At 39.5% G+C, this 17,241-nt stretch overlaps 1 protein-coding gene and 1 non-coding gene across 3 annotated transcripts in view; one reads left to right on the top strand and one right to left on the bottom strand.

Moving 5' to 3' along the window:
• LOC124787880 (neprilysin-4-like) overlaps positions 1 to 17,241 on the top strand; it is a 726,210-nt gene that overhangs the window by 473,082 nt on the left and 235,887 nt on the right. For both annotated transcript variants that reach the window (XM_047254857.1, XM_047254858.1), the window contains exon 3: positions 4,775 to 4,869. In XM_047254857.1, coding sequence (XP_047110813.1) covers positions 4,775 to 4,869 — 95 coding nt within the window. The remainder of the gene's footprint in view (positions 1 to 4,774; positions 4,870 to 17,241) is intronic.
• On the bottom strand, positions 7,194 to 7,266 carry Trnak-cuu. The gene has a single exon. It is a non-coding gene; the product is annotated as a tRNA-Lys (tRNA).

The following is a 17,241-nucleotide window of genomic DNA, read 5'->3' as shown; positions in this document are numbered from 1 at the left end:
CACCATTTTTTTTCTTTCTTTTATTAAACGTGAGGCAGAACTTATAAAAATAATTTGGACCAAGGAGTAGAGACAGAATCTGGGAATACAGCTTTAATTCAAGTGTCGCACAACGTTTGAGTACGCGACGTCTGACAATTAAATAACAGCTTTAATCTATCACAACTCCAGATCTTCACATAGTTAATTTAATCAATCGTATTGAGTTCAAGGAGACTAGTTTAATAGTGCAATTCGATACAGTGGCGACTATATACCATCTGTGTGCGGTAGTCTCTAAGGAGGAATCGAACGCTCTAAAAACGATACACGTTCTCTTCCTCCACGGAAGGAAAAACATAAGAAGACATATACGATTATTCCATATCTGTGACTTCCCGTGAACTCAGGTTTACTCGCTGAATTACTACTTAATATTTTATTAAAATTTGTTGCATAATCTATACCCACGAAATGTTACACATTAACACCATCAAATTTAAGATAGTATAAGGATTCCCACACTCATATTTGAGAAAATAAATAAAGCGTAAAGTTGCCAGGAGTACTAAGGCTACCTTCTATCTGTATTTTAACAATTGCTAAACATTCTGTTTCGAATATTAACTGAACAAAGAGATATGGAAGTCATATCTTACCATGTAATGAAGATATTTGCCATCGACAGATAAAGAGACTTGCACTGCCATTCTTTGTTACGTTGATTATGACCAGAAAACATGGTTCAGAGTAAAGGACTGTACCTGCACACACCTCAGACGAGATTTTGATTCAACAGTCAGCAGGGAGAAAGATGAACTATAAAAACTAAATGCTCCTCTAACGACGTATTTAAAATTCTATTGTTACGAGATGACAAGCCGCCACGTTGTATAGAGCGACTAAAATACATAAGGATGTCATCCCGCCAGAAAGTAGTATCTCCATCATAGAGGATAGTAAAATACGTAACTTAATTTCTGACAACAAACTTTTGATGACGCTGTTATGAATTCTTAGATGATCGTTGATTTCATTAAGCGCACTAAGACGGTTCTCCTGAAATTATTATCAGCACAATTTCCTTATTTACTAAGTCACAACGTTCCAGTAAATAATTATTTCTGGGCACTTTAAGTACGATGTACTTTTTGTACGTTGGAATGTACTTTGAAACGATCGATGCCTTGGCCGTGAGCTGCCTGTTATAGCCACATGTTTTAGTTTTTTTTAACATAATTGTTTGATGTTGAGTCTTGGAATTAGTTGCAACGAACGTATTTTTGTCGAGACAGAGACGACGCATCTGGTGCGACGGTACACGTTCTGCGAAGGTTTGTTGGTCAAATAAGCGGCACAAATTCAGTATGAAGTGCACAAGGAAATGGAGATGTCATAGTACCTGATTTTTGGACCTGTTAATGGAATGCAGATAGCAGAGCTATTTCGAGAGAATTTGTTTTATCGGAAGGCCAGGTATCTAAACTGTCGTGGTTCCCCTCATTGCGTCCGAAGTAGAGGCGTCGTAAACATGGTGGTCAAGCCTGGTTCTGTCGGAAAATATTTGATACATCAATAGGAAACGTAACCATGTTCGTGATGAAACTGGTACAAAGCCAGGAAACAACCAGAGCACTCGTCACAATATGAAGCCCCATCCCTGTTTTTTCCACGTAAAATTCATCGAATTATCTCAACAATTGGCTGAGGTAGTTATCTAAAAAGAGGTACATCTCTGTTAATTGCGATAGATTCAAGAATGATAGCAAAACCTTACCGAATGCTGCATGGAAACTCTTCACACAACACATACAAGAAGCAGTCACATATTGATAGTATTTCAAAGTGGTACCAAATTGACCCAAAATCTAGTATTCAGTGACTATAATATCAATGTGTCGCTATTAGAAGCATTCAACCCATACAAATACCTGTATGCAACGATTTGTGAGGATATAAAGTAGACTAATCACATGGCTCAATCAGTGGAACAGCAGGTGGTGGACTTCATTTTGATGTGTAACTGACAAAATTCAGTCAGTCTGCAAATGGCAGTGCTTGTAAAACGTTCATGGGACCCATTTACCCTATTATTAAATAATCGGTGAGTTAGTGAATGAATTAATATAAACAGAGATGAAAAACGCGCTGCGGCAATTTTCTCCAATATTAGTTCTAGGTCAGTAAATCACGTCCAGGAAACATCGAACTCAGTGTGTAACTGCTTCGTTTCTAGGTTTGATAAACTGACGGGCATATTTCCAAAATATGAAGTAAATGTACATTTCGAAAGAGTTTAATTAAAAGCGTCTAGTTTAATCGACAGTTATGGTGTTAATGACCCTTCCAAATTATTCTATCGCAGTTTCCACGACAATTCATCTTTCAGCATGTATTTGCAACGTCAGGGCAACTCTTTTAATTTCGCAGCAGAACACGTTCGTGAGATGACATTTTCTACGGTCATCGTTACGTACTTTATCCGCGTTTTGCAACGTACGTGTTGTTGTTTGGCGGTGCAAAATTCAATTATTTTTAAAGTAGACTGAAGCAAATTGGAGAGAAATTACAAACAATAAATTTCGCAGAACGGTGTTAAGAATCCTTCCTCTGATTGCATCAAAGGCAACCTACACTATCATCAAGAGGTGTTGCTGCGGCACAATCTGCGTGAATAATGCGTAAAATTAAAATTTGCGCCATAAAACGCTAATGTTGCAGTAAAACTCGTCTCCCTTCCATTAGAAGTATCGCCCGTAAAATCCCAGAGTAAACATCTGAGGTTAAGCTTTATCCGCAACAAAAGCCCTTTAATTCCAAAACATATCTCCTTTGTTGGCAGTTCTAAGCAGGCACAAAGGTTGTTCCTCTTCTCTGACAGTTTTAGTAGCAAACACTTGTAAACGCACGACATCTGCTGGTTCCAAGTTTTCTCGCAGCCAGATGGACATTCGTCGGGCATTGAAGGTGATGACAGTGAGTCGATTCGACACCACGCGATATCGTGTAGTCAGAGTTCCTGGACTCTAGTTGGATATTAACCATTATAAAATGTGAAATTAACGAATCAAGGGAAACTCAAAGAGTGGACTTCTATTAACTGCCTAGTATGGTCAACACAGACGGTTTTGGTTCGTCTTAATCGATTTTTATGTTGTACACAAATTGCAGCACCTAAACGTTTTACACTAATTAAAGCCGTAGAAGGATTGTCTTTTCTGAATGTACTTCTGACCAAACAGCGATTCTGCTAGCTGGAGCCCAAGGCTTTTGTTTCATGCCTTTTGAGTTCTCGTGGCGGCAGTTCCACAGAAACTTTCATCCCCTAACATATATTTCTTAATATCTAACCCAAAAGTGAAATACCAGTTTTCATAAATTTATCGTACAATTTTTTAACATAACGAAATATTTCCCGAAAAATTTTCATCTCCTATTTCATCCCTGAATTCGAAAAACATTGAGAGTAGTATTTTTTTACGTCTAACCGAGAAGTCAAATACCAGTTTACACAGAAGTATCCTTAAAATGTTTTACATGTTCTACAATAATGATTTATTTCCAAAAACTTTCACCCACTCTTTACCCAGTTAGTGGCAAAATTTCCAAAAATGTCAAAACACGTATTTTTTAATTTTTTACTGATACGATAAATAACAATGTTCGTAGGTGTAACTTCAAAATGGTCTTAATAGCGACATATTTTCAAAAAGACTCTCATCCCCAATTTCAAAAAATGGTTCAAATGGCTCTGAGCACTATGGGACTCAACTGCTGTGGTCATCAGTCCCCTAGAACTTAGAACTACTTAAACCTAACTAACCTAAGGACATCACACACATCCATGCCCGAGGCAGGATTCGAACCTGCGACCGTAGCAATCGCACGGTTCCTGACTGCGCGCCTAGAACCGCGAGACCACCGCGGCCGGCCTCCCCAATTTCAGCGCCTTAGGAGTGGAATTTCGAACAATACCTTCTTAAACACTGCCTACAGTATAAGACCAACGCCCTATCCAAATTTCAAGTTCCTATCCTTAGCAGCTGAGGTTTGGAGTGCAGGAATAAATCTTATGGCTCTAGAGCCAGAAATGTTACAGTCTGCGGGAGGCGTAGTCAGAGAGATGTCGGCAACCACGCTTACTTCCTTTCATATGTCGAATCTTTTTTTTCTAGAAGAAGGAAATTTTTTCTTTATGTGGTAATGTTCTTACGTGATTTTTTAATGATTTTAGAGGCAAGTTTCGTGTAAAAATATGTACACTTGGTTCCATTATATACACTAAAATAACTACGAAACATTCCCTGTTGTAATAACTAGTAAAATGGTCATTCAATAATTACTATGTAAAATAACAATAAGTATATCCAATTATAGAGCTGAATATAGCAAACCAACCACATCCGTGAATTCTGATGGTCACGACCTGCTACGTCGACTTGCTGATATTTTCACAGTTATGCCCATCAGTTAGCAGCACTTGAACATGATGAAAAGGCTGAACACTGAAAAACGTTGACCTCAGTTTTCCGTTGGGGAAAAGTACTTCTGCCGCATCGAAGACACAGTAAAAGTTAACGTACACAGTTATAGGCAGTGGGGCTGAAAGGTTTGAATTATTCTTTGTGACCAAATGTTCCTATGCCGTCATGCGCTGTCTGACCTGTGGTCTAAAAGGCCACTGAACACGTAACTGCTAACGTAACTGTAAGTTATTACTGGGAGATGTGCTTCGCTGCTGGCAGGCCGCGTGCTGTGGCGTGTCACTGACGGAGGCGGCCTCGCTGTGTTGCAGGACTCGGACTCCGGGGAAGCTGGTGGTGGTGGTGGCAGCCCTGGCGACCGCCGTCGTGTCGCTGGCAGCCGCCGTCGCAGTGCTCGCCACCATCAGTGAGTACGGCCGCAGTGCTGCCAACACACACGCTGGAGAAACCTGCACACGTTCAAGGAGTATCTATGTAACCTCCCCCTCACTTATCGACCTTAATGACAGTGAAAAATTCAACCGCGTGTACCTAACGGAAAGCTGGGAAAAGCAATCGTCACCGAAGTTAATCTGTCGGTAAAGAGGCAGGAAGGGTTACATCTAAATGAAAATAAAAATGCAAATGAAAATGGTGGAAATTAATTTTGAAAAAGGGTAAAATTAATAAAGAAAGTAAATGTGCGATCGTTACGTTAACAATTAACTGGCTTTAATTAGATATTTGAGATTTGGGGAAGATTACGGTCGCCAGTCCTATGGATAACTGCTATAGCAACTCAAAAAGAAAGGTTAATGCACATATAATTATCACTAAAAGCGTGGCAACTGAAGGTTGACAAGTGTAGTGTGAAAACTGAAAGTTTGTCAGAAGTAATAAATTTCGCTACACTCTGACTTAATTTACCAAAATAATTAATAAAACCGGAAAATCGAAAGTTAATTTAGTAACTGAAGTTAATAGTGAGCTTTCTTTCTGAAGCACATCGAAATTCAGTAAAATACGGTTAGTCTTGGACTACCTCAACAATCATCTCAAAAGCAACTTGAAACTACGCAATTTACAAATAAGAGATTTAACTTTGAACTTGAATTAAATGATTTTGAACAATCAACAATAGTAAAATTTAGTACATGCCAAGCTGAGCTGCAGTCACAGGTAAGCTAAAATGTGGTAACAAAACTCGCACTCTTAATTTGTGCTTGTGTAATCTAAATATAGTTCTGTTTGGTTATTGTAGGCAGTTATGAATACTTTAACTGAACTTTGAAATTAAAGCAGTGAAATGGAATGATATTACTTTAATCAATTTCAACGACACTCGCTTTCATTTCGGAAAAGGAAGGGACCTTGTTTGGTAATGCAATTGGGACAATGAGCAACAAAGTTTCATGCTAAGTTGCTGTATTTTAGTGATGCTAATGGAATAGTTTGAAAAGCTGAGGTCTGCCATACAGTTCTAAGACTTTATGTGCTTTCAGTCTTCCTTGTTGGTTGACTGAAGGTCTGAAGTCGTCAATCGAGGAGGTGGCGACAATCACTTACTGCCGCCCGTCGCTGTTGCAGAAGCTGGATGTTGGCGCGCCTTCTTCTCGACACGGTGTAACGTCTAGTAAGAAACAAAAACAACATATTATGTAGTAACGAGAAAATTATATGTATCATATTGTGTTATTGTATAAAATTATGTATTTTTTTTATTATTTATTTTTGAGAATATCTGCGTCGGCGAGTAATGAAACCGCCACAGACGATAAATGTCAAACAGAGATTAAAAAAAAGTAACTAGTATATAATACGTGACGAATAGCAATTTCTTTGTCTTCTTCATCTGGGAGTCGAACGAGTAAGATATCCTGTGTCGTAGTAGCGAACGCTAGTGTAGCATTCTTTTGTCGAGACTAAGCAATGTACGCCATTACGTGTGAATTCACAAAGGTCTGTAATCACTGAGACATTTAAAGGTTTTAATAGAGTTGTTTAAATGAAAACTTGTATTATTTATTGTTAAGCTTGCTTGCATATTATCCCATCCTGTTGAGACATTTTTCAGTTATATAAATATTATCTGTGGTGCTGAGCTGCGTGGAGAACGAAGAGCCGCTGCCGCGGCGTATTTAAACGACTTACAATATAGTCGAGCATACCGCAAGGAAGCAGTAAAATAATAGTAAAATAATATTATTTCTTTTAGCTCCCAGACTGGCAGTGAAGATCAGCAGATTTTATGATGTGTTGCAATTGACGCGGGCTGATGATAGGATATAATTTACAGTGCAAATAATTTAATGTACCTTCAGAATCTGATAGGAATCTTGCTGTGCTCCGTTCTGATCTGGCAAACTTTATAGTGACAACGTATTTTTTAATGAGAGTCTCATGTTCTTGGGCTAGTCGTGGTATGAAATAGCATTTTAACGAGAAATAAAATCCACTGCGAACTTGTGTTTTTGAACGATCACACGGACTGTAACATCAGTGCTCATAACAAAGTAATTTCAACTTTTAATCACTATGAAGTAGGGAAGATATATTGATTCTTAGCATGAGTTGCAGTTACGAAAAATCGTTCCTTAAATTGTAGGCCAGATACAGAACAATAAGACTTCCATATATATATATTTTATTCCGCTAGAGGTAATGATGATAAAGAAAAGCAAAGCACAGCATTGCTAAAAGTATTTCACGTAACTCCTTTCATATATGCGATAATAGAAAACGTGAAACTGGCGCCCAACGTGGGGCTCGAACCCACGACCCTGAGATTAAGAGTCTCATGCTCTACCGACTGAGCTAGCCGGGCAGTCCCAGGGTCATTACATTTATTTGGCTCCCCCATTCGGGCTATGTGCGATCATAAAACCTGGGAAAACTGCGCCGGAGCCATGGTCATCTCGTCTGGTTTGTTTTAATACCCAGTTTGATCACAAAAAGTTCAGATTCTACCCAATGTTCGCATATAACAAAGGCTATTTGTGAGAGCATGTTAAACATTTAGTCTCTTTGTTACCCATATAATATTTGTGTTTTGGATTGTAATGAAAGTCACTTGTTACACATTTTTACAGTAGTATCATGAATCGTCCTTGCATTTACTCGCGACAATTGGTTTAAAATGTCTAGCATTCATGCGAGTATACTTCATTAACATGACGAAAACATATTATATCTATATATCACTGAACCAATGAATACTTTGAGTCCGTATTGAATAACTCAAGAGAAAAAAAAACAAATGTTTGTCACGACATTTCGTGTCCACTAAACCCTATTCATGTTAGTGCATTAAACACCTATTTGATAGTTCATTTGAATGACAACAATGTTGTACGGAGCTGGCGGCGCGAAGCAATTGTTGAGTCGCGCCGTCTGGAACGCAACTCATGCTAAGAATCAATATATCTTCCCTACTTCATAGTGATTAAAAGTTGAAATTACTTTGTTATGAGCACTGATGTTACAGTCCGTGTGATCGTTCAAAAACACAAGTTCGCAGTGGATTTTATTTCTCGTTAAAATGCTATTTCATACCACGACTAGCCCAAGAACATGAGACTCTCATTAAAAAATACGTTGTCACTATAAAGTTTGCCAGATCAGAACGGAGCACAGCAAGATTCCTATCAGATTCTGAAGGTACATTAAATTATTTGCACTGTAAATTATATCCTATCATCAGCCCGCGTCAATCTGCAACACATCATAAAATCTGCTGATCTTCACTGCCAGTCTGGGAGCTAAAAGAAATAATATTATTTTACTATTATTTTACCGCTTCCTTGCGGTATGCTCGACTATATTGTAAGTCGTTTAAATACGCCGCGGCAGCGGCTCTTCGTTCTCCACACAGCTCAGTACCACAGATAATATTTATATAACTGAAAAATGTCTCAACAGGATGGGATAATATGCAAGCAAGCTTAACAATAAATAATACAAGTTTTCATTTAAACAACTCTATTAAAACCTTTAAATGTCTCAGTGATTACAGACCTTTGTGAATTCACACGTAATGGCGTACATTGCTTAGTCTCGACAAAAGAATGCTACACTAGCGTTCGCTACTACGACACAGGATATCTTACTCGTTCGACTCCCAGATGAAGAAGACAAAGAAATTGCTATTCGTCACGTATTATATACTAGTTACTTATTTTAATCTTTGATCGACATTTATCGTCTGTGGCGGTTTCATTACTCGCCGACGCAGATATTCTCAAAAATAAATAATAAAAAAAAAATACATAATTTTATACAATAACACGATATGATACATATAATTTTCTCGTTACTACATAATATGTTGTTTTTGTTTCAACTAGACGTTACAATGCCCCCTGGCAGCAATTGACTAACGTTAAGAATGTTCGGCAATATGCTGCCACTAACGTCTGTTTGGTTATTGTCTGTTACCTTGGTTGGAACATTCACTTTAAACTTTTTAGTTCTTTTACACTGTAGGTTTAATTACACTTTTTATACTGTTCTTACACTTTGCGAGGTGACCATAAACCTAGTCCCAGGGTCATTACATTTATCTGGCTCCCCCATTCGGGCTACGTGCGATCAGAAAACCTGGGAAAACTGCGCCGGAGCCATAGTCATCTCGCCTGGTTTGTTTTAATACCCAGTTTGATCACAAAAAGTTCAGACTCTATCCAATGTTCACAGATAACAAAGGCTATTTATGACAGCATGTTAAACCTTTAGTCTCTTTGTTACCCATATAATATTTGTGTTTTGGATTGTAATGAAAGTCACTTATTACACATTTTTACAGTAGTATCATGAATCGTCCTTGCATTTACTCGCGACAATTGGTTTAAAATGTCTAGCATTCATGCGAGTATACTTCATTAACATGACGAAAACATATTATATCTATATATCACTGAACCAATGAATACTTTGAGCCCGTAGTGAATAACTCAAGAAAAAAAAACAAATGTTTGTCACGTCATTTCGTGTCCACTAAACCCTATTCATGTTAGTGCATTAAACACATATTTGATAGTTCATTTGAATGACAACAATGTTGTACGGAGCTGGCGGCGCGAAGCAATTGTTGAGTAGCGTCGTCTGGAACGCCGCGCGCCGACGGCCGCTGGGTTCGACGACCTGCTCTCAGTAACAGCGACGTCGTGCTGACGTGGCTCCCAAGCAGTCGCGAACCGCGGCGAACCATTCGCCGATGTCGGTGAGTGGCAGTGGTTTACCGCGACCGGCTGGCTGGCGGCACGGCACTCGTCTCGGCTTCTCCACATGGCTCCCCGTTGTAGCGCATGAAACAAACATTCCACAACGGTGTACTGCCTTTAAGGACACAGATTACTAGCTGTGGAAGAAGATGCAACTTGTTAAAAGCGTTTATTGTTCAGTAAGCCGTCGCTTCACTGGTATGCACAGGATGGTTTGGCGTGATAACAGGTTTCTTGTGGCATTGTGACACTGGTATTCAAGGTTCGTCACACGCTCATTGTACTACACATTTTCACTCACTCCACGGTTGGTACACTGCCAGAGCGTCTTTCAACACGTGAAAATGTTTCGTAACACACATACTAAATGTCCCCGTCGAGCGATGTTCGTTTAACTCGACTCCGAACGGATCAATAACTACTGTTTTTATACACTGTCTATTGTTCGTTGAGCACTGCACTAGGACAGTCTGTCACTCAACACTAGACTTATCGACGTATATATATTGGTGCAGATACAACAGTCATTTTCTGTCCCTGCTACACACAATATTCCGTCCTTTCCTCCATTGTTTATGCACACAGTTTATTTTTTAATACCTTTTAACTGTTCTTCGCATACTCACTCTCATCTACATGGCGTCTATTTGTTTTTACCATATCACAACACACTTTTCATATTGTTACTAGGCGTATATAGCCCTTTTGTAAAAAATTTTTTTAATTTTCTTATCAGTGTAGCTTGCCTGGTTATCACCCATCTATCAAACAGATTTTACCATGTGCATGACAGCTTGACTTGGGCATATTGATCAATAAATACTTCATTTAGCACTAGCATTATTTTTAATGATTTTTCCTATATGACTACAGTGTAGGTTCCACATTGGTTGACTTAATTCGCGTATCGCGTAATGAATATTCAAGGGCGTGTACCAAGTACACAGGCTTCAATTGAAGCATTGTTATATACAAAGCGGATTTTCCACGGAACGGGCTTGTTTTTTGATTAGCTTATGCTCCAGTGTCGTTCTCATATCACTACTGGCAGCAAACATCACATAATTGTTGCATATTACAGAGTCCATGTTTGGCTAGTCAAGACTCTCTCTCTCAGGGTTCCTTATCCTAATACAATGACAACAGTTACCTTACTATATTAGATTGCATCATTAATTGCACTTACATACTACACATAGAAAATGGTTCAAGAAATTAATCCTTTGTATAATGATTCAAGAAATTAATCCTCACTTTATCAACAAGAAGATTGTTCGTTGCTTAATGAGCCTATAATTTTTAAATGGCTCTAATTGTCTGTAAACAAAATCTTTCCTGTGTAAGCTATTGCCTACTTTCTGAATCCACTTCCTCCAAGTTTCATTACACACAAATTTCTGTCTTAATACTAACATACTTATATTCTAAAACACAATTAAAATCTTCTTACAATTATTACTCTTTATATGTGATATGTCACTGAATAAATAACTTCACATCTTTACGTGGATACAATCCTTTGATCTTCCCCGTATGGGGATGTGCTAACAAACAGCTACATTCGTACTCCATGAAATTTTTGTATTTGCTCATCTAAATTCTCAGGGCGAGTCCGGACAGGTATGATAATTTTGTTAATGTCCCTCGCATCTAACACTAGCCTGATTTTTCCATTGGCTTTCGCCACTGCTACAAGAGGACTACTGTATGGAGAGAAGGAGGGCTCAATGATATCCCACTCTAACATCTTCCGAATCTCTTTAGCTACTAATTCCCTCCTCGACCAAGGGATGGAGTAAGTTGCGCGACAGTATGTTTTGTGGGGCATCACCTCTATGTGATAGTGGTACCCTTTGACTATTCCTGGTCGGTCGGTAAATACCATAGTGTATTCCGATAGCAGCTGCGTCAACTGTTGCTTTTGTTTACCGCTTAAACCTTCAGATTCCTGCCCTTTGGTTTGAAATGCCTCAACATTTGTTTCAAAATTTCGATCCTCTAAATTCGGGTAATAGAGGTCTGCTGCATGTGACAAATCATCAAGGTGTAGTACCCAAGGGTTCCTACCCTTGATATTGATTCGATTACAACACGGCACAAGTACCTCCTTCGATTTCATCATAGATAACTCAATCCTCCTACCCCTATTAACTATGCTTAATTTCCCCAAGGAGAGGTCGATCAATGCGTCCCTCTCACGGAGAAAATCTACTCCCAGAATGCAGGCCACCTTCAATCCTTTAACAACGAGGAACGAGCTCACTATGGCTTCGCCCTCCTTACAAATCTCCACCTGCACCTGGTACTTAACTGATTGGCTCTGTGCACCAATGGCTCCAGACACCTTACAATTATTAACCGGGAAAGTCGGAATGCTATGTCCTTTTCCCAGTGCCTTAAATAACTCCATACTCATTACACTTACTGAGGCACCTGTGTCGATGATTATATTCACTGCAACATCATTGATTTTCGCTTCGATAATAGCTTGCACATTTTCGTTATTATCTTTCTTACATTCGTGTGGTTCGTTCAGTAGATCTTTATCCATACTGACACCATCGTTGTATCGCAGCATACGTATCCCAGGTATATTATTATCACTCGTGTTGCTCTCACTCCATCCCTCGGCCATCGATGGAGAGCATATCGAGGCCGATTCTAGTTTGTTGGATTAGTTGCTTGTGAAGTACTTGGAAGGCTATTGTCCGCGACCTGCACTATATGTACACTCTGATTTGTCGGCCGCCACGGCTGCGCAATAGGCGCGTTTTGCGGCGGTGGTCTATTGTTGTCATACCGGTCATTACCCTGTCGCTCTGGGCTTCTTCGCTGATTTTGCTGCCAATTTCGATTACTATCACTATAATTGCTCTGCCACTGACCTCGCGCATTTTTCCAGCGGTTGGTCCCTGACATTCCAGATTCGTACCGGTCGTCAAATCGACGCCTTTTGTTATAAGTTGTTTGTCCATACCCGTTCTGGCCTCTACCATTACTACCATTTTGCGAATGTTCTCGCCGCTTGTTACCACCCCCACCATTTCCATGGTTGTGGTTTTGTGCACTACTATTTCTGTCATGTTTACATCCTGACCCATTATTCCGCGAGTGATCACACGCTGATTTTGCGTCTTCCTGTATCAAGTCTATAGAATCTAGAACAGACAGGAAGTTTTCCATATCGCTTTCTGGTACGTGTATTAATTTCTCTTTGATATGAATGGGTAAATGTGATTTTAGTAGTCTTATTATGTCTCTTGGTGATATAGGCTCGTCCCAGTAGCGTGTTTTGTTTATATATTTTTCAAAATACCGTCTCAAATTCCCCAGACGAGGTGAGTACGGTTCGGGATTATATACTTCTTTTCTTAGCCGCTCTTGTATACAAGGCGACTAATATTTCGATAGAAATGCCCTTTCGAACTGTTCATATGTCATGCAGCTGTCTGCTACTTCTGTAGCCCACAACGCTGCATCACCTTGATTGTACGACATTACGTATTGAATTTTCTGTGTTTCGTTCCACACACTGGGCAAGATATTTTTAAAGCTTTTTATGAATACTACTGGGTGTACTGATTTCCGTTCAGTAGTAAACGTTTGAAATTGTCTATTTTTGATTAAACTTTCTTCCACTAATATTTTTGAACTACATGGTTTTGCTCCTTGGACATATGCTGTGTGCTCCGAACCGAAGCTACAGCTCTTCGCATTATCGACTACAGATTCCCCATTGTTGTATCGCGTATAAGTTTGTGCGTTGCCGAAACCATGGGCTGTTGGCGACAGAGGTTCCTGTTCCAAATGTTTTCTGCTTTGTGCTAAACCCTTCTCCAGGTCGGATATCCGCTTGTTCATATTCACTTGCCACTGCGGAATATCCTCACTGAGTATTTGTTTGATGGTTTGCACGTCGTTCTGTACCTGACTATTCACTGCGGTACTGAACGATTCGGAGCCTCTATTTGCTATGGCTGCTTGTACTTTGGAATTAATGTTCTTGTCAATCTCACACTCCTTCACTTCTAGCCATGAGTTGAATTCTGTTTCAATTTTAGTTGCTTGTTCGTTCCACTTCTGCTCTACAAGCTGCGTGGAATCTATTTCTAGCTTTTCTACTCGATTGGCTAATACACCTATTTCGTCTACCCTGTTAGTGTTTGCTACTTGCAGGTTGTTGACCTGTTCAGTCAGCTCCTGCACGGCCTTAGGTATCGACTCATAATTCTGTTTCATATCTGCAATCTCTTTTTTCATGTTTTCTAACGATTGCACAAGTTGCTGGTCCCGCTCGACTTGCTGTTGCGCAAATTCTGCCTGGTAATTCAGCACGCGCTCTAATATAGCCTGAAGCGAATACCCACCAGGCAGATTACCACTCTCTGGTTCCTGCTTTTCTGGTGGTGGTACAACTTCTTTCTCTACATCCCCTTGAGGACTAATGGGCGGTGGCACCACTTCCTGTGCCCCTGCCCCCACATTCTCACATGTTATATCTTCAAAGAGAGTACTAGTACTACTTGAGGTACCCGGTTCCACATTTCCTGCACTAACTAATTGTTGTTCCTCAGTATCCATATTGCTCGGACGTTGACTACGCAACTTAACCATATTCATAAATTGCTTACTAAACCACAAAGTCTGACAGTTTTGCCCCTTGCACACAAAATACGTTAATTTATCTACACTAACTGCACACTAAAATTTACTATCTACCATCAACTTTGTCCTGCCACAAACACTAACATCAAACTACGCACAATATGCACACCACTAGCGAAATGAGATCACTTCACTGGAGCTCGACTTCTACAAACAGGACAACTACACTGTAGTCTTACCTTTAGTTTATCTTATCTCGGGGTTCGGCTGCCCCCGGATTACGTAGTCGTTACAGCTTCTCAGTACTATCAGGATCGTCTTCTCAGACTCGTTTGCAGTAGTACGTTTTGTCATGAAAGAGTGTTTACACATTCATTAATACATAGCATTGATCATGATATACATACACACATTTATCACTAAATACATATATATCTACACATACATAACAATCAACACTGAAAGAAAAATACATAAAATTTTATATTTGTGGCCACTGCAAATTCGTGCCCCACGTTGGGCGCCAGTTTCACGTTTTCTATTATCGCATATATGAAAGGAGTTACGTGAAATACTTTTAGCAATGCTGTGCTTTGCTTTTCTTTATCATCATTACCTCTAGCGGAATAAAATATATATATATGGAAGTCTTATTGTTCTGTATCTGGCCTACAATTTAAGGAACGATTTTTCGTAACTGCAACTCATGCTAAGAATCAATATATCTTCCCTACTTCATAGTGATTAAAAGTTGAAATTACTTTGTTATGAGCACTGATGTTACAGTCCGTGTGATCGTTCAAAAACACAAGTTCGCAGTGGATTTTATTTCTCGTTAAAATGCTATTTCATACCACGACTAGCCCAAGAACATGAGACTCTCATTAAAAAATACGTTGTCACTATAAAGTTTGCCAGATCAGAACGGAGCACAGCAAGATTCCTATCAGATTCTGAAGGTACATTAAATTATTTGCACTGTAAATTATATCCTATCATCAGCCCGCGTCAATTGCAACACATCATAAAATCTGCTGATCTTCACTGCCAGTCTGGGAGCTAAAAGAAATAATATTATTTTACTATTATTTTACCGCTTCCTTGCGGTATGCTCGACTATATTGTAAGTCGTTTAAATACGCCGCGGCAGCGGCTCTTCGTTCTCCACGCAGCTCAGCACCACAGATAATATTTATATAACTGAAAAATGTCTCAACAGGATGGGATAATATGCAAGCAAGCTTAACAATAAATAATACAAGTTTTCATTTAAACAACTCTATTAAAACCTTTAAATGTCTCAGTGATTACAGACCTTTGTGAATTCACACGTAATGGCGTACATTGCTTAGTCTCGACAAAAGAATGCTACACTAGCGTTCGCTACTACGACACAGGATATCTTACTCGTTCGACTCCCAGATGAAGAAGACAAAGAAATTGCTATTCGTCACGTATTATATACTAGTTACTTTTTTTTAATCTCTGTTTGACATTTATCGTCTGTGGCGGTTTCATTACTCGCCGACGCAGATATTCTCAAAAATAAATAATAAAAAAAATACATAATTTTATACAATAACACAATATGATACATATAATTTTCTCGTTACTACATAATATGTTGTTTTTGTTTCTTACTAGACGTTACAACGGTCACCAGGCGAAACGGGCTCTTGATGTGCGCCAGCTAATGCTTCCCGTCCGCGACACCATGTCAGAAACTATCATCGCAAGTCGAGCGCAATTACATGCTGCCAAACCCCGAAAGCGCGGCAACTCGCGGGAGCGTCACACAACACGCCTGCTCCACCGCCCTATTCCAGCCAGACTCCTCCCTCTGCCCCCGATCCACGCGGCAGAGTTAACACTCGCATAGATCCTAAACACTTTGGTTCTCCACACGACCTATCGATGTAATCGTTCTATAGCATAGTTTTCCCTAGGCAAAACACAGAGTAAAAATGCAAATAATATTTACAAAACAAACCAATCATACACCTACATAAATGTATAAATACATACATACAAATTGTAAAACAATTACAATATATAAAGACACAGAAAGGTCATATCTTCAGGTAACAAAATAAGGAAAAAATTTATAGTACAATAGATGCAAATAGGAGGATATGCATTTCTGGCTTTACATCTAGTTATTAGCGAATTGTAACACGACTGAAAGAACGCGATAATGGCAACCAAAGCGTGCCAGTAAATGTGAGAACCCAAAGGAGCGATTTGCGAGATAACTGCGAATATGTGGGTTCCAGCCGCCTCTGACTCCATTACGAAATACGGCCCTTGTTGGTAGAAATGCATTTGAAATGTAAACCATAACTTCCCATCTAATTAGGCTCAAATTTCATTGTTGTAAACGAGAGTATCGCTAAAGTGATAGATCGGAAGGATTCTTCTGTGGGTTTCAGCATTCCACTTTGAACACTTCCGTTATTGTGTTCAGACACTACAAGTCACGACATTCGCAAACCATCACCACCGCATGCATGCTGCCCCTGCAGCCACTGCTGAATGTAGGTAGGGTGGGCAAAGTGTTCTGGCCCGAAAGATATTTCATGCACGTTAAGACAGGCAAAACCCAACTCACATCATCCGCAACATAAATTTCCTGCAGACATGAATAACTAGTGTGGCATGTTTTGAAAGTACGTCTCAGAGATGAAGGGAACTAAGACGCTTATAGTCCGTGAGATGAGTGATTGGTAGTGACAGTTCCGGCGGGCAGACGGCGCTGTTGCCGAACGTGGCTCACAGCACGCGGCGCCCTGTCTGCTACACGCATTCTCTAGCAGCAGGAATAAAAGCGACACAAAATACAAGTCGTATTGGTACGCGTGAATTTATTTAAAGTTGATGCTTGAAATATATTAACTCGAAAACTGATAAGAGCTATTTAGTACAAGTATCTAAGATGCTGAAACATAATAAAGTTATTTGTTAAACTTCACAACTGA

This window comes from Schistocerca piceifrons, chromosome 3 (assembly GCF_021461385.2).
Source record: "Schistocerca piceifrons isolate TAMUIC-IGC-003096 chromosome 3, iqSchPice1.1, whole genome shotgun sequence".
NCBI lineage: Eukaryota > Metazoa > Arthropoda > Insecta > Orthoptera > Acrididae > Schistocerca > Schistocerca piceifrons.
This window is presented reverse-complemented; position numbering and strand designations above follow the sequence as displayed.